The 22,895-nt window shown below is 42.2% G+C and overlaps 1 protein-coding gene across 2 annotated transcripts in view; it reads left to right on the top strand.

Moving 5' to 3' along the window:
* acsf3 (acyl-CoA synthetase family member 3) overlaps positions 1 to 20,183 on the top strand; it is a 28,009-nt gene extending 7,826 nt beyond the window's left edge. Inside the window, exons 5-10 of one of the 2 annotated variants that reach the window (XM_034529441.1) lie at positions 705 to 850; positions 5,204 to 5,301; positions 5,585 to 5,711; positions 15,628 to 15,762; positions 16,277 to 16,388; positions 18,379 to 20,183. In XM_034529441.1, the coding sequence (XP_034385332.1) occupies positions 705 to 850; positions 5,204 to 5,301; positions 5,585 to 5,711; positions 15,628 to 15,762; positions 16,277 to 16,388; positions 18,379 to 18,493 (733 nt within the window). In that variant the 3' untranslated portion in view covers positions 18,494 to 20,183. The remainder of the gene's footprint in view (positions 1 to 704; positions 851 to 5,203; positions 5,302 to 5,584; positions 5,712 to 15,627; positions 15,763 to 16,276; positions 16,389 to 18,378) is intronic. The other variant, XM_034529442.1, reaches the window with a different exon arrangement.
* Positions 20,184 to 22,895: the final 2,712 nt, after the last annotated feature.

The raw sequence follows: 22,895 nt of genomic DNA on the forward strand, positions 1-22,895 counted from the left end.
TTAAAGTTGCTTCCCGACAAGGCTGAAGATGTCATTGTATTGCTTTATTTATGATCACATGAATCATATGCTATGGCCCTCGCAGTCACCAGATCTAAATAATGAATCGCCTTTAAGAGATTTGGGACCAACGTGGCAGACAGAGCTCTCCATTACCATCACCAGCACCAGCATATTGAATATGGGAATGTCTTTTGGAAGAATGGTGTTCATCCCTCCTGCGGAGGTTCAGAGACTTGAGAGACGAGGAGCAATGAGGGGTCTGAATGTGTGCATACATATTTGACTAGTGACCAACAATTGATTTCAGAGGGTCTTTTATTTCCACCATGATATGTTTTCGATGATGCCCAGGAATAATGTAATAACACATTTAATCTTCTTCTCATTGTGAGATGTTATGCATCATCAATGTTTTCCAAGTGTCCACATTTTCCTAATTTGTTGGCTGTGTAATGACAATATTTTGAACTACTTTTTGGTTTTTCATCAAATTGTGCAGGAGTTTATCGACACAATTCTAACTAACTCATTGACTCTTACAAATCACCCACATCATCTAGGAATGTGTAACAACGCAACAAATAATATGGATGTACAAAAATGGTCTTAAACTTTTAAAGCCATCATTACTTTGAACTCCTGCTAATTTCCAGTCCTGATAGACTTTAAATTAGATTTTAATTCTCTCCCTCTCTCTCTAGGCTAATGGTTTCGGGCTCGGCTGCTCTCCCTCTTCCCACTCTGCAGCGCTGGGAGGAGATTACAGGACACACACTGCTGGAACGCTACGGCATGACAGAGATCGGCATGGCACTGTCCAACCCTCTCAGGGGCTCACGCGTCCCAGGTACACCAGCTTTACGGACTGGATACGCCCACAAATAATCTGTTACTTTATTGCCTGGGTTTACAAATATATGATGCAACCGCAGTAATGACACCTGGTTTGATTCAGCCAACTCTCAAGGTTTATTCTGCACTTTCGACCAAAGAAACCAAGCTGTCGGTGTGACCACACACTTGGTAACTTTTCTTTTGTTTATCACATAGCCCTCAAATATCTCTATAATAATATATTAGAATATTCTACCTCCCTCCCTCCCTTCATGTGTTGTGTTTTGATCGTTGGCAGTTTCCTCTGCTGTGATGTCAGGTAAAACCCCATGATCCCAACGACACCTCCCTCACGCGTACAAAAACAAAGGCAATGTCTGGAAATGAGGTCAGACTGGTGGTGGTTGCTTTCTTCTCACGTCTCGTCCTGTCCTCCCCCCATTCTTTCCCTCCCCACCTTCTCCTTCTCTTGCTGCTCCCCAGCCAACTCTTCCTCTTACAGGTAAAGCTAATTAGCTTGCAAGTGGATTGGCTTAATCCTGTGTCTGCTCTTTTGTTGGGGAATTGTTTTGTTTGTTTGTCAGGTAATGTTAGGCATAAACTGAGCAGGCTTTGTTTGAGTCCTCTCGAGTGATTATTAAGAATGGCTGTGGTTCTATTGATGTTTCCACTGCAGACTTTGTGGAAGATGTGTGTACGTTAGTGTGCGTGTGTGTGTGACTGTATGCAGGCATGAGTGTGTGCCTGTTTGTGTCAGTGTGTTCTTGTCTTGTTTTTAAGTAGGTTAAAATGGATCAATAGCAACCACAGGAAACACTCTCAGAAGAGTAGTGGAGTGGAGTCACCCTCTTGTACACACACTCACTTTTTTTTCTTTCTGCACTCTTATTGACTGCAATTGTATTAATATTTTTCTACTGTATTTAGGGCATTTAATTGGCCCGATTTTATTGTGTAGCCTACAGTTTTGGAGCATTCCAGATTAACAGCAGTGTGGCTTTCTAGGTCATATAGCCCTTGTTGACATGTATATATGTTAGATTAGCTCATCTGTGTTCTTTTCATCTCATAATAATCTCTCACTACTATCCCTTTCATCTTTTGTAATTATTTTTCTTTCAATTTTTCAGCCTTTTTCTTTGTTTTTTTACTGACAAAGACAGCATAGATGGCGTCACACCCAAGTGTTGGTTTCCGTCTGATGTCATCCAGCCAAAGCTTTGTGTCTTTTATTAACTTCTTGGAAGAATAACTGTAACACATTCCTATCTGGACCTATTCCCTTCTCCACTCCACATAGACCTTTTCCCACAGAGCATGCAGCATTTATAACCTGCCTGTACTCTTCAAAATGGCCCTCAATCTTGTTGAATCATCGAGACCCAAATGCTACAAGATTTCTACCGCTCCTGATGTGAGATGAAAAAAAATGATGATAGAGTAGGGCGTAGACAAGAAGAGAGATTCCCTGAAACAAACCCTTAAATTGATTTTCGACACGTAATTGAGGGAGACAAGTCTTATTTTTGTCATTTTGTAGATGGAGGTGATTTTGCTGGACAGGGTGAAGAGCTCAAGCAAAGATTACTCGGTCTACTCATCTTCACCCGATCAGAGGATGAGAGGCAGAGAGATGTATCTTTTGTTTTTTCTTTTTGCTTTGTAATCTCTTATTTACCCAGTTTCCCTTCAGCATTATTTTTACAGTTTCGTCCATCATTCCAATAGCTAATAACCTTCAACTCAACATGTTGTATTTGGAGATTTGGGAATGTAGCGGGATATCAAAGAAATCTGACGGGGCAAAAACACAAATCATCAGATGATTAGATGGGTTTTGACAAAACATGCCAGCCAAACATATTTGGAAAAGGAGACAAATAAAAACTGTAGAATTATTACTAAAATTGAACAATGTCAAGTTAAAGCAGCATTATCCTTGAAAGAACTATAACTCTGAAGGAACTTACTCTTGACATCAATTAGTCCAAACCCGACAGTCTTGATCCCAATGGGGGACTTTTTTATTCAGGTGACCCATATGTGGAGGCATTAAGGGTTGATTTATGCAAGAAAATACATATAATATATATATTTTTTCTTTATGTATAATATGTTTATAGTTATTCTGGATGGCCACACTTTAAGGTCGAAGGGAAAAGCCATCATAAAAAGAGGGCAATCACAATATTGTTTAAATTTCAGATGCCAGTGCACATTTGCAGACAATCTACCCAGGAAAACATGTGTTGTGTTGCACCCAGTTGTTAACATGAAAAGTGACAGAAGTAGTTGTGTACCGAATGGAAAAAAGAGAACGAGAGCGAGAAGTTCAAACCCTGGCTCTTTTCTCACCTCCACGCAGATACCACGGTGTAAAGTGGCCGTGAATGTTGGAATGTCGGTTTCAGAAATGGTTGGACACAGCCCAACCAATGCCATGACAACCAATGCCATGACAACCAATGCCATGACGGAAAGATATGTGAGGAGTCGACCTGTCAAAAATATTGACTTGACATTTTATGGACATGGCTTAAATAACTTTTACTTTTTCGGCTTTGAGCCAAATGAGAGAGTAGTGTTGTTGTTGTTGTTACTACTTATTTAATCTATGGCTACTATTTTGTTTGTTAAAAAAAGGTCATAACCATGTGTAAACTGATAGGCAGGATATTGGTTGGTAAGGAATCAATAACTCTTCTTAATATTTAATATTTAGTGCAATCTTTGTGAGCAAAGCCCACAGTCCATTTTGTTTATTGTTTTGTGATTTTATTTTTTTAAATTTATTTAATGGCTGAATATTAAGAATTTAAGGTGCATCGCTTTTTAAAAGGATGCACTTGCAAAATGATGCTATGATATTATTGTAATAATATCATAAAGTGGAATACAATGTTCTTAAGATTACAATAAAATAATTTATCACAACTATTTATGACCCAATAAACCAGCCAACAAATTGTGACAGGCAAAGGGGGTTTCCAAAGCTATTCGAATGTCCGACCAGCAGTTCTGATGAAGCTGTCTGAATTCTCCTTGATGTCCTCCTGGTCAAGTGCATCCTTCATACCGTCACGAATGAATATAAGATAGCGAAGCCACCTGGAGTTTATGTCTAAATGAACCTTGTTCGCACTGAATATAGCGGTTCAGGATGCACTGATCATTATAACTTGGCTGAATTCAGCTCGTCTAACCTTCTGACTCAAGCTTGTTTGTCATCCTGCTTGTCTTCTGAGAAACTTCTAGTTACTTCTGTGTGCCGGTTGTTTTTTTCTCTGCTGGACTGAGAGCAAGTGATGGTGTGTGATAGACATTGCCAATCATGCCTGGAGTGGATATGATCAATATGAAGTGAGAGAATCACTCTTTAATCAGGACCTGACCTGCTCTTTATTGGGAGAGCAGTGGTCTGTGAAATGTCATAATAGCCTCAAGGCAAGAGAAGACCACTAAGGCCTTACTCGTGTATCCCCATTGCACTCTTTGCTATAATTACTTAACTGAGGAGTTCAAACTCGCGCACACACACACACACACACACACACACAAAGATGGAGGCTGCAGGTGGTGTCAGTACATGTGGGGATTTTCAATTTGTAACACATTTTTTACACATTTCTTAGTGATAGTTTCCCTTAAACATTCCTGCAGCTAACAGTTATGAATAGTTTTACCACTCAGTCCCTATTGTATTTTATAATTTGTCAGCTCAATTATAAAATGTTAAGCAACTGTGCTGCAATAAAAAGCCGTGTGAAATACTCAACGGTAGTTTGGACTGAAGGGCTGAAGTCTACTGTCGAGTCAGAAACTGCACAAGACATAAAATAGTAGAGTATGACTGGCAATGTGGGTGTTGGAGGAGAGTGAAATTGTGAATTATGGGTTGACTTAATGCCATGAATGCTGCAGTTCGGTCTCATTCTGAGAATCTGAGAAGATTTCATGGAGTGTGTTCTGGGTCTGGTATTGGTTTATAAGATTTCACTTATTTGGTGTTTACTTGATGTTGAAGTAAACAGCTGCTGCATCAGACATTGTCCCAGAAATCCCCATTACTGTACAAGTCAACTGACTTGTGGTGACTGAGACAAATGGCGTTCAGTTTAGTGTTTTTACAATCTCAGCAAAGCATTTAATCACCTAGTTATGGCCTGCGGACAGAGGTTAATGCCATCTGAAGGAGAGCACTTCCAGTGTGGTAGAAATCATGCACTGTGTGTCAATCACTCTATTGGTTATAAGTGTTCAACATCGTAAAAGCACCACAAATTATCCCATCTGGCTTTCAATAGTCTACTTTCCCTTTGTACTCATGTGTTTTTTGTGTGTGTGTTTCTGCTTTGTTTGTTGTCAGGGGCCGTAGGATTGCCACTTCCTAGTTTCGAAGTCCGGATCGTCATGAATAACACAACAAACACCAACATTGTGGAGGGAAATCACCGTGAGACTCGGGTAAGAAATTAAGTAACATTTTCTAAGCCGATTCATCTTCAGACAGTGGATTAAAAACAGACAATATGTCATGATGTCTAACTGATTTTGAATTTAAGACTCTATACTTTACTGTAAAAGCCAGTTAATTTATTTCCAATAGAAATACAGTATTTTGCCTTCATAACAAATGTATTGCCTTGCAGATGTTGGCTATTGCATCGAGTGGATAGTGCGCTCAACTCTTTCAAACTGTCTATATCATCTATCTTGGCCTCTCCCTTTACCTCTGAAATGATTGCAGGTACGTCCAGGTCTGGAGGGGAAAGAAGGGGAGCTCATGGTTCGAGGTCCCTCTGTCTTTAAGGAGTACTGGAACAAACCTCAAGAGACCACAGAGTCTTTCACTGATGACGGCTGGTTCAAAACAGGTACCAAACCCTTCAACACTGTGCACGCCTACACACACATTCCCTCGGAGGGAGTGAAGTGTGCCACTAATTGCATCTACATGAGTTGTGCTGTCAGCGGGATTCACACAAGGAGGAAAGATGTCAAAAGATGTTTTAGTCTTTGATACAGACTGCACTTTCAAGGGCTTGATTTTAAACACTTAAAAACCAGGAATCCAGTCCAGTAGACACACACATTGTGTGTGTGTGTGTGTGTGTGTGTGTGTGTGTGTGTGTGTGTGTGTGTGCTTGCGTGAGCACACACAATTTAGGAGACTATGAGGGAGTGATAAATGGACTATGTGTGTTTTGGTGCTGCAGGGCATTTTCCTCCTAAGTGGTTGTGACTGCTCTGGGTCTTGAGAAACCAAGTATTGCTCTCTCTTTCCCTCTCTCCCTTTTAGTGTGTGTGTGTGGCAGCACACAGGGAAGCTGTCATCTCTCTCTCTCTCTCTCTCTCTCCCTGCAGCCCAGAAAGTCTGTCTCTGGCCCCCCGCTTCAAGCCACAAGGAGACAGGCGTTAGGTTTGCGTGATGGGGAGGCTCGGGGAAACAGAAGGGAGGGCAGAAGCAATTGGAGCTTTTGATTGCCGTGTGACAACAGACAATAAAAAAGACCAGAAGCAAAAGAGTGAGGAAAGAGCTGGAACTACGTGTGGGGCTTAGTTAGAGAGAGTCCGCTACAAAAGATGGAAAGTAAGGCCCAAGAGTGAGTGGGGACGGTTAAGGTGAGGATGGAGAGCCGGTGGTCGTAGTGGTGGTGGTGGAGGACGAGAGGTTGTGGGGATGAATAGAAGCCAGGAAGGAGCAAATGATGGAGAGTGATGCTGGGTTAGGCAGTGGCAGAGCAGGGCAGAGTGTGTTTAATTGGCTTTGCAGGCTGGAAGGACAGAGATCCAGAGCACAGCACGCTGCTGTCACACTCCATTACAGCCACTGGCCACATAATGAGAACCGCGCAATCAGCTCCCCACAGACCAGTCCCTCAAGCCACACACACACATACACACACGCGCGCACACCGTGGTTTGCTCAATATGAAGGTATCAAACACATTACTTACCCACCCACCTGCCTGTGTTCCCTGATGCCAACTCAAACACACATACTGTAGATGTGAAATGGGAGGAGTTTATTTGTGTCCATCTAGGGTACCAAAAGTGACAGTTTTGATTATTCTTTGCTTAGACAATGTTTGGTGGTAGCTGAAGCACTTGAGAGAACAACTTCTTTTTAAAATCTTTATAGTTGTAATCATTTAAACTGACAGTTTAGCCCGACTGATGACCATAGCGTTAACCGGGGGTTCTGTGTTTCTTTGTTGTGCAACATTGAGCATATTATTAAAAGAAAACTTTCAAATGTGAATTTACACATCGACTCAAGCCACACCCACAATGCTCATCTTTTGTCACCTTCTCATTAATCTTTCTGTCTCTCACTTTTTCTACATCCTGCATGTCATTGAGGAAAAAGAACAACTTTGAGCATTAGACTGCTTTTCAGGGATCTGAATAAGATGTACCTTTTTGGAGGCAAAATATGTGTCTTCACTTGAATTACAAATAAGACGAAAGACGCAGTAAGATATGCATAACAACTCATTCATCCACTAACAAGGCCAGAGTGAAGTGTTTCAGGAACCTTTCTGCCCTAAATTGTTCCTCCTAAGCTCCTCCTACTCTCAGGCTGCGACGCTCCATCAGTCTGCCAGTCAGGATTTGTTTGCAGCCTGAGAGAATCAACTCGAGCCAAAAAGTGCCATTTATCAAACTAGCTTCTGGCTTGAGTGCAGAACCAACATGCTAGCTTTCAAAAAGATAGTCCCCAAGGTTTGCAGTTATCTGATGGCTCTTTTGATATAATGTATCTATGATCTACGGGACGAACAAAGTTAAGGTACAACAGATGTAATGACCAGTGTTTGTCAGGTATGTTATTTCTAGGCGTAGTATGAATTATTACAAAGATTGTTTGAAGAATATTTTCTATAATATATTGTCATTGGTCATCCAAATACAATTTTCAGACCTTTATTGAATCTCCAATCTTCAGTAAGATAACAGACTAGTTTCTGTTCAACTGTACAGCCAATTTACAGAACATCCACAAAAGAAATCGCAAATTGTGTATGTTTCCACCCACTACTGTTATGCAATCATTCCGAATTAGGCGCATTGAGAAAGAGTTTGTGGTGCATAATCTCTAGTCGGGTACCATTGAGCCATTCAAGAAGACGCGTATCAAGATATGGTACTTAAAAGAGTCGGGGATGGTTCAATTTGAGGAGAGTTACAGCCACTTTATCGCTCCTCACTGTGAAACTGAAGCTTCAGTGGACTTCTAAGTGGCATGATTCATGTACATCATTATTTATTCGCTAAGTCTGTTTCCATTGTACTTTGACACATTTTCTTTTTATCAATGCATCAACTTTTCCACCTCGGCCAAGTAAAAAATATTTGTACACAATATTTCTCTGGCATTTGCACTAAAAACAGGTTGATGGAAATGCACTTACTGTTGAGGAAAGTCATATCCCTCCCAGTTATCCAAAGATGGATTAAATAGAGCACTTGGTCAGCCGGCAGAACTGCATGCCGCTGAAATAAAAACACAAGTGGTTTCAAATCCATCGCAGTTGAAAATGACTTAAAACCCCATTCTGTTTGCACAGTGTGGATGACACAAAGTAGAACATGAAGTCTGAGAAGTAAATACAACTTAGAGGGGAGACTGACAGGCCAATAGGAAGAGGAGACAAAGGGAAAGAGAAGAAAAGTGGAACATAAGAAGTGGGAGAGTTTAGATCGATACGTTCTCGGCTGGCCAGAGGTGTCTCCTCCAGCGCGAGTGGGTGCTGTGTAGCATGACTGGCAGCTCTATAGGCAAGCTGTCACCTTCTCCGGAGGACTCTCACTTTCCACTCGTCTTCATGAACATCTCGGCACACATTCATCCCCTCTCGCCTTTTTAAGCCCTCTTTTTGTGCTCGCCCAGAGCGGCAGACAGGCGAGGGGCTGTTGTTGATGGATTTGATGACCACATGTAAATACTTCAAGTTGGGGGCAACGAAGGTGAGGGGAAAAAAAGCAAGAGATGGACTAAAATCGGTGTTGTAGATGTGGCTTCAGTCGTAACCTTCCAGCCAAGAGAGCCTGGTACTCCATCCGGAATGAATTATGATGTACTGAAATAAACCATGAATATATGTATGAATACATAAATTAATAAGGACTTGTGGGAAGAGAGGTAAGCTGAGGCATTAGCGATTTAGCGGAAGCTGTGTGTGTGTGTGTGTGTGTGTGTGTGTGTGTGTGTGTGTGTGTGTGTGTGTGTGTGTGTGTGTGTGTGTGTGTGTGTGTGTGTGTGTGTGTGTGTGTGTGTGTGTGTGTGTGTGTGTGTGTGTGTGTGTGTGTGTGTGTGTGTGTTAACCCTGCCTTATCTGATGTTTAATTATTAATTTGATTAACTTGGAGAGACTCATGCTCAGAATTTTAAAAAAAGTGAACAAAGGGACTAAAAGGCTGTCATTTCCCCTTAGTTTTAAACTCTAAATGTCTTATTCCCACACAACCTTCTTGTGTGAGCCAACTGAATCATGTATAAGAGCCACAATTGGCAATGAGGGTGTCAAAATATGATTTGTCTGTTGTTGCAACTAAAACCATTTCCACAAGTATTTTAGGATGCACCTGCCAAACTTTTATTGTGAACGTTCTGTGTGTTTCTGCCTTCTTTTACAAATGTTAAAACACGTTTGATGTGTGTGTGTGTGTGTGTGTGTGTGTGTGTGTGTGTGTGTGTGTGTGTGTGTGTGTGTGTGTGTGTGTGTGTGTGTGTGTGTGTGTGTGTGTGTGTGTGTGTGTGTGTGTGTGTGTGTGTGTGTGTGTGTGTGTGTGTGTGTGGCTGAGAGAGATGTAACCCCAGCTGTAAAGGTGAGCTTCAGGTCTGCAGGGTAAATTCTCCACAGACAGACAGACAAACAGAAGTGTGGCTCATATCCTGCAGAGCCATCACTAGTAATTTGTGCATCGCTCTTTTTTCCTCCCAGCTGTGCTCTCCTCTTGCCTGCCTCCTGCCCCTCAGTGTTCCCAATGTCATATTTCACCTCAAGTCATATTGTGTCCTCCTAACTCCAATGTCAGAGCACCAACACCCCACGCTCCCAGCATTATGTTCAAACCAGCCCCCCCGTGTATGCACGCCGGTCGCAGGTACATGCAGGGGAACACTGCTTCATATGAGCCACTAAACTCCAGCAGTGTTTGGCAAACTGGTGAAGCAGCTGCCACTTTGTTGTCTGTATATTTTTTCTGCAGCAAACCTCGGAAAAGACAATTTAGTGGTGGTAAAACTGGTATTTACCCTTTTTCTTGAGTTTTGAAATCTGGTTTGCCGAGTGTTCAGGCTAAGTCATCGGCGGCTGTTTTCTGGAAAGCCATGTGTCTTGGTTAACTATCAGATGTGTGTGATTCAGTGCAGAGAAGGACCATGTAAACGACAGTTAAGTAGTTTGCTTGATGAACATGGCCGATCTGAGACATCCATCCTCAAGTTCAGCTTGTTATCTGCTGGTGGAGAGGCATCCCAGCACGGAATATAATCAGCCACACTATTACAAAGCAATTCAAGCTCCTTTAATGGCATTATATTAAACAAATTAGATCGTTCATCCAAGTGCAAAGTGCTTTCTTGTACGATATTAATTACCAAAAAAAAGAGCTGTGACAAAAGTTAAGGATGATAAATAATGTCAGAGCGCAGATTTCACTGCTTGGCTGTCTGTTATTTATCCTCATTAACTCTTCCATCTCGGCATCGGGGCTTTAATGTGAAACATTACTATTCATATATGCTAAGTGTTTACAGTCACTCTGAGAAGAGGCACAACTCTCATCTAGACCTCTCACATCTCTGTGCAGATAAGGCTCTCCTCTCCTCGGTGATGATGGAGGACACTCAGCTTTAACCCGCGGTGTGAGAGTTCAGGTCTAGCCGAGCGTGGTGAAAGGCTGTGACTCCACTTGTGTCTTCTAGCCGAAGAGAAGCATCTCCTCACTTTAGGCTCTTCAGTGATCCTAGTGCATGTATAAACACATCATGGCTGATAATTAGTATCTGAAAAGGAAAAACACGTGTAATTTGTGGAACTATTCAATGGGTTTTTAACAAGCCTAGGCGTCTGCAGAGATGGTATACAGAGGACTTCAATGCACTTATTAATTGAGCTACAAAGGGTCACTCAGTAGAGTGCAGATCTTAGCCAGGTGTGTCAGCGATGACCACTGCTGTAATATTTTTATGAATAAGACCGACAATTGGTTCACCCTCCGTCAGACGGGTTTTTTACTTACCCGTCTCCCACTACAGATATTAACATATCTGTAACATTACAATCCAAATATGTATATGTTTATTTGGTATAATTTAGTAGCCCATATTTATAAAATTCTTTAACATTTTTACCACCCACTTGAGTGCCTGTAATTAAATGTTTTAGCTACACTCAAAGTTTCTCTCCTTTTTCTAGAACTGTTGCAGTCTGAGTTTGAGCACTACAGTACGCCAAAGCCAGAGTGAGACGATTATATGAATCTGGACATTTGACCAGTGTGCACTTTGAAGCCACATCTCCAGGCTTGAGTGTAGTGTGCACACAAAACACACGCGGTGAGATCAAGGTCAGGCTCAAATCACATAGTTACAAACACTCGTATAACACTTATTTACTTCTGTTACAGCAGAAATATGTTACGGGCTTGAAGGTCCTGAAGAACTAATAGATGACTTCTGTCACCGCCACAAAAAAATGTTTTTGCGCAATTCCAGTTGTCTCTGCCTTTCCCCGACACCTCCAGCGGCGACGCTAGTGGCAAACGGGCTGAAGTGTTTTTGCGATGTTGACCTTTGTCATATGTCACACGCTGCCCTTTTCTTTCTCGCACTTCTTGTCGAGGCAAAGAAACATGTCCAGACTATGTGTGCGTCCGTGTAGTTTTGAATAATCGAGGTCAAGACCTCTGCAATTACTTTTTTGCCAAAGCACATAAGTGCACTCAATCAGAAATCAATCAATGACAGCAATACATTATTTGGGGAAAGCCTGGAAAATACCCCAAAGCTATTTCTGAATTGTGTCAAATCAGAGTTCACATTTTCTGAGGCAACATAAATGGTGCCATCACGGTGGAGCCCCCATGCTGCTTCCCTGCCAGATCTGAGAGTTCGATGAGTGTGTGCTGAGGGAGAAAGGCAAACAGTGTGTTTGATGGGTAAAGAGCCAACAGCCTGGTGCAGCCAGACGGATCTTACCTAAAAGCATGTGGTCATGAGACTAAATATTAAATAGACTTTGCATGATCAACATTTTGTTGAATACATTGTGCGTTTTATTCCAGGTACAGTAAAAGGTTATATTTCTGTTTTCTGCAGTATGGACGCAACATGTTTTATGATGTATTGTTACATCTTTAGAGTTGCCTTTACAACTGGCTCTTCCCCTCTCGCTGCAGACTATTCATATTTCTCCTCTTTCCTCTAGTTTGTTCAATGTAATAGGCTTGGTTTCGCGTCAAGAACGACACCGCTGTCGACTTCTTTGAGCAACCAAAAAGATGTCAGCAGGACTGAAGGCCAATCACTAGAGTTCTGTTAAAAGATGTTAAAATGTCACGCTCCGACAAAATTGGCAATTTTGTGTTACTCTGAAAAACGTCTGTGGCTCGAATTTCAAACACTTCTTTGCGCCATGTTGTTTTTCCTGTTAAGAAAAAATTATAAATGATGACTTCAAATTTAGTGTTGATTTTAATTACGCCGTAACAGGATGATGCTTTCTGCAGAGCGAGTTAATATCATGTTCTTCCTCTCTGAAAGACATGATGGAAGTTTTCTCTGCCCTCCATCCTCCAATTAAAGTCTTGAACTGTTTTTATTTCTTTATTTTTTTCCACACTGTGTGCCTTCACTTTCTTTAATGCCTCAGAATGAGATGAAAGCCCAGTGCAATTAGGCTTCTTATCGTTTTAATTAAGAAAGCCATTCGGCCATATCTGCCTCCGACGCCATAACACATAATGGCAGAGAGTCTCTGATGCCTGAAGTTGTGTGCGTGTGTGTGTGTGTGTGTGTGTGTGTGCGTGTGCGTGTAACACAGTTCCCAACAATCGCTCTCCCGCCCTTCTTTCCTCTTTTATCGGTCTGTGTTCTCCAATCACTATTCCCTCTTGTGCCTCTCTCCAAACATGCTGTTCTTTCCCTCGTTATTTCCTCCTGTTCAAAGAGACAAGGTCAAAGAGTCCTGTATAAGTACTTCAAACTCAATTCAAGTATGTTGTCTTGAGTGTTTCTTTTCAACCCTTTTGTCAAACGTTGCCTCATTAATGCCGTTTCCTTCCCTTACACTTAAACATTTGCAAGCAGATGGACACATTTTATTATTTTCAGATCAAGTATACACACACAGGACACACTAACAGCTTATCAATATGCATGCAAACTGCTATTTTTCCTCATCTATCTGCATTAGATGACACAGAGCTACATAGCTGTAAACACATTATTCCCCCCCCCCCCATCCAAAAGAGGAGGAGAATAGGGGAAACTGTGACTACTGTTTGTGATGTTAACACCCAACCAAGCTTCTCTACTCCCTCCCTCTGCTCCCCCTCCCTTCTCCCTCCCCTCCCCTGTTACCCTGGCCTATCAGTGCGGAGCAGTGGTCTGTGAAGAAATTCCCAATATCTAAATTTACACACTGTATCAATCTTGTTTAATAGACTGGAAAGCTTATAGCCGCCGTTGAAAGCCGGCAGAGAGGGCAGCGGTGATAAATTGTCGGTGTGCAGGCGACAGCCGCCCGTGATGTATAATGAAATATTTATGATTTATCCCAGCTAATAAACTGAAATGAAGTGCGTGATGTATGGGAACAGATGGGCCCTCTATTGATGCTGAAGCGGAGAGGCAAGAGGGGGAAGAAGAGACAGTGAAGATAGGTGGAGAGAAGGAAAGGCGAGATGTGATGAGAGATGCTCCAGAGATAGTGAGAAAAAAATGAAGGGCAAGGATGGAACCAAAAAAAAATATATTTGAAAAGCATAGTTGTGTGTATTTGGCTGACACTGAAAAAGTGGACAACAATGTAACATTGATAGATGCATACGGGGGTTAGACTAGAGACAGAGAAATTAGATTAAGTGATGGAGTGGAGGACAGATGGAAGCTGGCAGTTAAAACAGACACCATCAAAATACAATTATTCTCCTAACATGCTTCATCGTGTTGATTCTAAGTGAGGTGAGGCCAGTCCTTTCAGTTTTTGATTCAATATTTCCGGTGTGGACTTTTCCTGCTGTAGTTTCTGCAAACACGCAAAGCTTAACCTGGTGGAAATGCCCCCAGCAGGGCGTATCCAGGGTTTTGTAAATGAGGGGATGAGTGCAAAGTCTCCTCCGTGCAGCACCAAACCTCATAAGAAATAAAGGAATCGTCCAACATTTTGGGAAATACATTACTTAGGTGAGAAGATGTCATAATGTTTTATTACCAATAGTATTTATAGTACTTTATTGCATTTCATATATTAATTCAATATATATATATATATATATATATATATATATATATATATATAATCAGTATGTCTGAAAAGGCTCTGTAACCAAAACATTATTTCTACAATTCAATAAATGTGCCTATTTTAAGATTTTTTTTATTTGTAGTATAATATTTGTGTAGAAAAATTAGCCTTAAAAGTAAAAAACCCTTGGTGTATATTTGTGTGTAATTGTGGAATATAATTCCTCCTTATCCATTCAGCAGATGAATTGTCCTCAGTTGTATTGCAGCTACAGCCGCAGCCCCTATCCCTGACCTTTTGTTGACCTCTGAGTCCACCCCCTCTATTCACCCCTCCAACCTTAACTACAGTGTCCACTTAACCTCATCACAGCATCACACACACACACACACACTATTCCCTCCTCGGTCCCAGCTGTAGACGTACCACCTGTAATAATCCAAACGGACTCCTTCCTGTACCTGCTTTTCTGCTCTCCACTCTTTTCCTCCTCTGTCCATTTGTCTCCCCCTCTGTCTCTCTCCACTCATCCATACTGACCCATTTCCTCTGCTCGTCATCCCCAGGCCCAGCTGAGCCCCTCATCCCACATACTGTACTCATCCTCCCCCACACCTGTCCCCCAGACACTGTGTGTGTGTGTGTGTGTGTGTGTGTGTGTGTGTGTGTGTGTGTGTGTGTGTGTGTGTGTGTGTGTGTGTGTGTGTGTGTGTGTGTGTGTGTGTGTGTGTGTGTGTGTGTGTGTGTGTGTGTGTGTGTGTGTGTGTGTGTGTGTGTGTGTGTGGAGGTTGATGTGAGGAGATCTTAAAAACACTCATCCATCCTCTGCAGTCTGACCCTTTGGTCTCAATCACACACGCATGCTTACATACGCACATACATCTCTTCAACCAAATGTACTCACCCTATATTCCTTGTGTCTAGTCGTAAAGGTCAGAATGGAAGATAATTAAGTTCAAATGCTATTGTTTCAATCAACTCAGTTTTGCCCGATTTGTGTTTATTTTTAGCAATGCTAGCCGCATGAAATATCTGACAACTATCGGATGGATCAACGTTAAAAATTAATAAATCCCAAACCATTCCCGTAGCGTCACCAGCAGATGGCTTAAACCATTGTCAGCATATTATCATATGACATCAGCATTTAGCTGAAAGCAGCCTGAAGACCCTTAGTTTTGTTTAAAAATGCAAAATAAATCACCATTATAACCTATGACTTCTTTAAAAAAATGTCAATACGTCCTTTTTCTAATTTGTTTCATTCTTAATTCTTTTGCACTGCCTCTCTTTGTATGGTCGTGTCTTCTAGGAGACATCGCTGTCTACAAAGACGGTGTGTTTTGGATCATGGGCCGCAGCAGTGTTGACATCATCAAGAGTGGTGGCTACAAGATCAGTGCACTCGAGGTGGAGCGTCACCTCCTGGCTCATCCAGACATCATAGGTAAAAGAGCTGTAGAGGTTTAGTCTGTTAGTATGATGTTGTTGTTGTTTTTGTTGTTATTTTGGCTCTGTTCCGTTAGGTTAGGTTATGTTACTTTATTTGTACCCGTAGGTAGACTTGGTTTGCAGTAGCGCATTGAATTAAAGTGCCAATGGATTAGAGGGCGTCATCAATGATAGGTCAACACTTAGAGGGCTGGTAGCCCTTTTAGTAGAGTTTTTCAAGATTAAACAGTGGACTTTTATAGACTATTCCCTAAAATGAATAGACTTATTGAGAAAAGGGACTTCAATTCCTCCACTGTCCATCTGATGTGCATGTAAACACCCTCTACTTAAACATAAAAGTCAACTCTCTAAACCCCAGTTATTTTAAAATGTAAATCCTTTTCAAATGTGCTGAAGTGCGGCGTGGCAACGTCCTAATACCTACACACTGCATTGCAAGATGATAGGATGTGAGCAGTTGAAACTTAACAACAACATGTCTGCCTGTGTAATTTCTAACCTTGCAGATGTGGCTGTAATTGGGGCCCCAGATGCCACTTGGGGTCAGAAAGTCACTGCAGTGGTGCAGCTGAAGAATGGGCAGACGCTGACCCTGCCAGAGTTGAAGTCCTGGGCAAGGTACTGTGACTCTCAGCTAGATCATCTCTCTCCAGTAGACACCGCCTGTTGCTTAGCTCTGATTACATGTTGCTGTTATTGTGTGTGTGTAATACATGCATGTCAGTTTCTGTCTACGGTTGTCTTTAGATGGACAACAGCATTGCATGAAACAACACAACCCCTTTATTCATTTGCAGCAAAGAAAATGCAAACTCAGCAAAGCAGCACAAGTTCACATTCCTGGAAGAAGTTGACTGATAAAATTCTCTCTCATAGCATCTTGGTGGTCTCCACACCGTACCACCAGTAGAGACTGTGACCTGAATAACTTGCAACCAATCCACCATCCTGAATTCACAAACACAAAAAGAGCACCATATCCCATAATTACAAAGGATTGCTGGCCCCGTCTTGGTTAAATCTTGTTACGCTGATTTCCGTAGCTCTTTGTCAGTCTTGTGGTAAACAAATGAAGGCTCCCAATGCAGACTCTACAGTTCAGCACACACATCCCCAGCGACCTGCAGTCTGCAGATCAATATGAAGGGTGTGAGAGAAAGAGAGGCCAGAGATGGACTAATGAGGGGAGCTGAAGGAAAGACAGAAAATGAAAAAGAGAGAGATGCGCATGGAGCGAACAAATGGTTGTTACGAAAGGCTTTGTCTTACGTACAAACTGATTTTCTTTTCTGCCCTTTCTAAATGTCAGTAGAGTTTATTTTGTCTAACACAGACAGTTGGTGGTGACATGCAGCCCTTTGCATTGGAGTGACTGAAGGCACAAACACTCCCCATCTTTTCCTTCTCTTCTACTCACCAACTATATAATTTTAGTTTCTTCACTTTCCCACCATCTGTTTTGGTCCATAACAATATCTTTCTGCCACCCACCTCTGACGTGTGTGTGTGTGTGTGTGTTGGGGGGGGGGGGGGGGGGGGGGGGGGGGGGGGGGCAGGCATATAGTGTGGGGTTTTAGATCTTACTGTTGTGGCCTGCTGGTCCAGCATGGTGGCTTACTACTACTGCTTGTGACTCAGGTTAACACACACACACACACACACACACTTTTACACACACGCATGCTGCTGCTGCCATCAGACAGGCAGTGCCAGCACACAGCCCACTGCTGAGGCCAGGGTGCAGGGGAGAGGGAGTGAGAGGGAGATCAAATGAGACATAGACAAGGAGATGGATGCTCACTCTTCAGTGCCCTGGCTTCAGCTGTCAGTCTGAATCTCTATCACACCCTCTGTGCCCCACACTGCCTTGAACACACACGCTCACGCACACACAAACACACAAACACACCCGGGAGAAATTGGTGACACAAGCAAGCCCCATTACAGAGATGTGTATGTATGCACATATACTCGCTCACACTTTACTCACTGAGTCAGAGAGACGGAGACATCTGCTGAAAGGAGTGTTTGATGGCAGAAGTATGAGTCATTATGCTCACTCGCACCACAAGCATGCACACAGGAACACAGGAACACACACACACATACGCACAAACAAACAAACAAACTAGGTTAGAAGATAATAGAAAAGCTCCAGGCTTCAAGACTTGACGTAACAACCGTGCACTCAAAAGCGAAAAAATAAAACACTTTTAATTATCCCAGCCTTCTGTTTTTCTTTTTATTATTTTTTTGTTCCTTTTTTTTTTTCATCTCACAGTGATTATATTGTTTTGTACGAGAAGGGAATTGTCTGTGTCTGGAAGGCGAATTGGGGATATTGGGGAAGAGAGCTGCAGAGTGTATGAAGGACATTTCTTTTCTTATCTCGACTACTCTGCCAAAGGGCGAGTCTTTGTTTTGCAATTGTTTTCTGTTTCTTTTTTGATGTTTTTTCTTTGTTGTTGCATATGCGTGCGTGTGCATGTTCCCATCCATGTGTGCTCATTGATCAGTGTTGTTCTTGTCGTTGTGAATGCTTGTCTGTCGTTATCTTCCTTTCTGCAGTAAACAATCTTCAGTGTCTTAACATCAGTGTTTATTGCAGGGAGCACATGGCCCCCTACACCATCCCCACAGGCCTGCTGCTGGTGGAGGAGGTACCAAGGAATCAGATGGGCAAGGTCAACAAGAAGGAGCTCCTGCAACACTTCTTCCCATGACTGGATCTCTTCCATATGTATGTCAACATAGATGTTCCTGGTGAAAATGTGCAGATGTACGCCACTTCACGGCTGTCCTAAGATCAGACAAGTGTACAGAGGAAATACAGTGTAATGGAAAAAACACCTCATAGAAAATGACTTAACCTCTGAAGTAACTTAATCACAGCTATGAACACTGCTACAAAGGTACATCTATTACATTGATTGCCACTTGTGTTTAGCATTGTTTATCAGTTACTGTGCAAGAGAGGTCTGGAAATCATCCCTTTTGATATGTTATGTATTGAGGCAATATGAAACTCCACGAGAGCACACGAAATGTGTGTCCAAAATGATCTGAAGTGGCATCAAAAATAGATTCAAATTCAAACTAACCAATATCGATGTGACAGACCTATAATATCTGAAACGTTGTAAAGTACTGTTAATTGTTATGCAACCTGAAAGGACCCACTTTTGTAGGGTTTGTAATTGTGGCGTTGACTCTAAGTAGGTTGAGTATGTGTTCACACTGGAGACATGACACAAGTTAGTGTGCTCAAAACAGTTACTATGCAGACTGAATGGACATGTTGTCCCAGAATGGAACGGACAAAGGAAATGCAGATGGTAGTGAGACAGAAAACAAAGTAATAAGCATAAAAGCTTTGGGGAAAAAAAACAACTTTTTGCTATCTTTCTCTCTCTGAAGTTCATGTGACTGTAGCATTATGGGGCAGTTTTGCGATATCTTGTATAGTAACTGCAAAAACATTGTACTATAAAGATATAGTACATACTTTGTACAATGTGTATGTAGTACAGAACTGGGACTAAAATACAATGTTGTTATATTCCTGTTTATGAAATGTCTGCACCCAGAAGAACTGTTCAATCTGCCTTATTCATGTCTGAGACTGATATCAATATGGCAACCTCGAGTATCTGCCGATACTTTTTCCCTAACTAAGATGTTAATAATACATTTGTATGGATGCACTTTGCCTCACCTAGCCATCTAAAAAGCATCATGCTTAAACTGTGAACAAATTATTCCAAACCCCCGAGGGAAGAAATGCACAGCCCATAATTTACTGCTGCCTCTTTTCTTATTTAAACTTTTCCTCACAGCAGCATTGTGGATTAGTCGGCACCATTCAAATATTAAAATTGAAACTTTTGTTTAAAGGACATTGTAAGTGTAGTGTAAAATACTTGATATAACTCAACACTCAATGTGGCCGATACCTCGATGACATTTCTTGACACATAGTTGAGGCTAATCGTATGATCGCTGATCCTATTGGATTATATATATGTTTTGCCTCCTGATATCTGATTCAGGGAATTTTAGAGCGATACGAGTACTGAGCATTGGATCGCAGTGTCCTTTCCATCAACTAGATGTTTAACTGTTCCAATAAAATGACTGATACACAGCGGTACCTGTTTGTGAAGAGTGCTTTCAGCACTTTTATTGGTATATTCTGATGTTATTGGTGAAAATTGTTTGATCAGAGAATACTAATGGAGCGGTGTGACCAGAATCCAAAAGCGTGCTTAATTAAATCGCATTAAACCAAATAAAAGACAATGTGGTGGTAGAACAATAATGAACTGAAATGGGATCGTAGAGAAAACGCTGTTATTGTGAGCGCTGTACACACGCTGGTGCACTCGAATAACGGATCATGTTTTCCTGAATAGTAAAAAAAATAGAAATGAAAACGTGTTTTGGATTTATTTTTGTTTGCTACAGTGTTGTTTTGTGTGTGTGTGTGTGTGTGTGTGTGTGTGTGTGTGTGTGTGTGTGTGTGTGTGTGTGTGTGTGTGTGTGTGTGTGTGTGTGTGTGTGTGTGTGTGTGTGTGTGTGTGTGTGTGTGTGTGTGTGTGTGTGTGTGTGTGTGTGTGTGTGTGTGTGTGTGTGTGTGTGTGCAGCTGCGGTTACACAGGTGTGATGAGAGCCTGAAGGCGGATTCTCTAGCAAGGCACAACACCACAGCTGGATGCCCCGCACTCCATCTGACTAACCCTCTCGCTCCACTCGCTCTTCTCACCTCTCATCCTTTCTCATCACCATTTCTCCAATACTTCACCTCTTCTGTCTTCATCACAAGTCGAAAGAGATTGCAGTAGCACCGGGACCAACTTGACTGTGAAGACTCCTTTTGAATGAGCCCTGGCGCGCTGCCAGAATAGGCAAGAGAGTTTGTGAGGAGACGTAAGAAAAAGGCACAGAGAGGAGCAAACGCATGAAGCAGAACTGTGAGAGAAATTGAAGCCTTAACAAGAGCTGGCTTAAGAAAAAAAGTTGATAGAAGAGAAGTGGATGACAGAAATGAAGATGTAGAAAGAAGAAAGTCAGTGTAGGATTTGGAAATAAAGAAGAAAAGCACTAAAGTATGGTTGAGATAAACAGTCGTGATGAACAGCCAGAGAGCTGGAGATGGAAAGAAACAAGTGCAACCCCCAGCCGATACAACCTCCTGTCCACACAGACACACACACACACACACAACCCGCCCACAGTCACCAGAGACCTGATTAAGAGAGCAGAGCTATCGATCTGTGGGCTGGCAGGCTAGGATGGATGAGCAGGCAGAGCTGCAGGAGCACCAGAGGACAGCTTCAGTGCCCCCAAATCCCCCCCGCCACCCCACCCAACCACCCACGCCAGACCTGGGAGTTGGCCAGGAGGGCTGGGGCTGCCACATCGAGGCTGCTATCAGCAGAGGGTCAAAATGAAAACTGAAGAGTGTAGAACTGGTGTGAAGTAATATATACACTCTACTGTATAGGTGTGTGTGGTTAGGGGTGAAGGGGGGGGGGGGGCACTAAGGACAGGTTCCAGTGCCTCCTGTGTGCACAAAAGGGGGGAAGGGAAGCTGGTGGATATTCCCTGAACTCAAGCTTGATGGAGTACTCGTGCCCTTGAACTACATTCACCTCCCTTTCTCAAACACACACACACACACACACATTCAAACACTCCCGCCCTGGGTTTGCTGGAGCATGGTGAGGGAGGTTGTCTGCAGATGGCTGCTTATTGGGCCCCAGGGTCCTGAGAGGCTGGGTTATGGGGGACACCGGTAAGGTTGTTTATGTGTTCGAGACACTTAGAGAGATTGGGCAGAATGGCAAAGGTTTAAAAATAGTAGCCGGTGTTGTAAAGAGATGACGGGAGAGTTTACACTCATGTTGTTTTGGTGTCTTTTTACTTTGTCACAGTTTCACTTTTAACGTAAGTCTGCCTTCAAGGTAATATGTATTTACTTTTCTAGATTAGCGTAGCTTCCTTTCCGGACGATGGACACATTAAGTTATCACAGGAGCCAGCTGGCATCACAAGCTAACAACAGATTGAAACAGTATTAGATTTCAAAGTGAGAGTTTTTTTTTTTTTTTTTTTATTACATCCAGCACACTGATTGAATGCCAGCTCATTCGATCATTGATTCATTTTCTCTACCCGCTTCTCAGCATCGTATCCCAGCATACACCTGGTGGAAGGCAGAAAAGCTTGACAGCATGCAACTTTGTCACAGGGCGGACGGAGACGTACAGTATGTACAATCAATCAAGTTGTTATTAACAGAACAAAGGACACAAGGACGGGTAAGAACTATCGCTCTAAACAAAAGTTACAATGGGCTTCAGAATGTGAGCAATTATAGAGCAACTGAACACCAGCTGATCCCCAGTGATTTAACCTCCAGTGTGTGTCAGTACGCAATGACATCACGGTTGTGTGTGGTTACAGGTGCAACGGGACCCTTCTGACCACACCCAGCAGTGAGAATGACATTTTAGGGAAATAGGTATTCACTTTCTTACCAAGTGTTGGATGATGAGATTGATATTGATATTCTCATGTAACTCTCAGGAAGAAAGTGAATATGCGTTTCTAAAATGTCATTCTTCTTTTTCTTTTTTTTTACAGTACAGCCCTGAGAAAAACCCTGGTTAGCTGACAGAGAGTTTCAGGTTACTATTCAGTTTATCTTGTAAAGCCCCAAATCACAAATGACTAATTTGCCTCATGCAGAGGGCTTTACAATCTGTACACATATATGTATACACAACACTTCCGAAATGTACTAACGTCGTATTTAAACATCACGGTGAGAGGTCAACACTGTAGTAATATTAGTAATATGTCCCACGTACTCTGAGGATTTGCATTTGGACTTGTGCATACAGTGCGTAGCTTTGAAGCTCATCCTCTGTCATTCTGACTCCACAGAGGTCTCGGCCTGCCCGTCATTCTGCTGTGAACATGAAAGCCATCCATCATATATGATTCTGGAGGAGAAAGAAGTTCCTCCCTCTTCTCTTTGAACACCGACTGCATAATAAACAGGTCAGGCTGAAGTAACGAGCCACAGAAACACAGCGGTCTCTGAATTCGTGGCAGTGCTTA

Source organism: Cyclopterus lumpus, chromosome 3 (assembly GCF_009769545.1).
Source record: "Cyclopterus lumpus isolate fCycLum1 chromosome 3, fCycLum1.pri, whole genome shotgun sequence".
Taxonomy (NCBI): domain Eukaryota; kingdom Metazoa; phylum Chordata; class Actinopteri; order Perciformes; family Cyclopteridae; genus Cyclopterus; species Cyclopterus lumpus.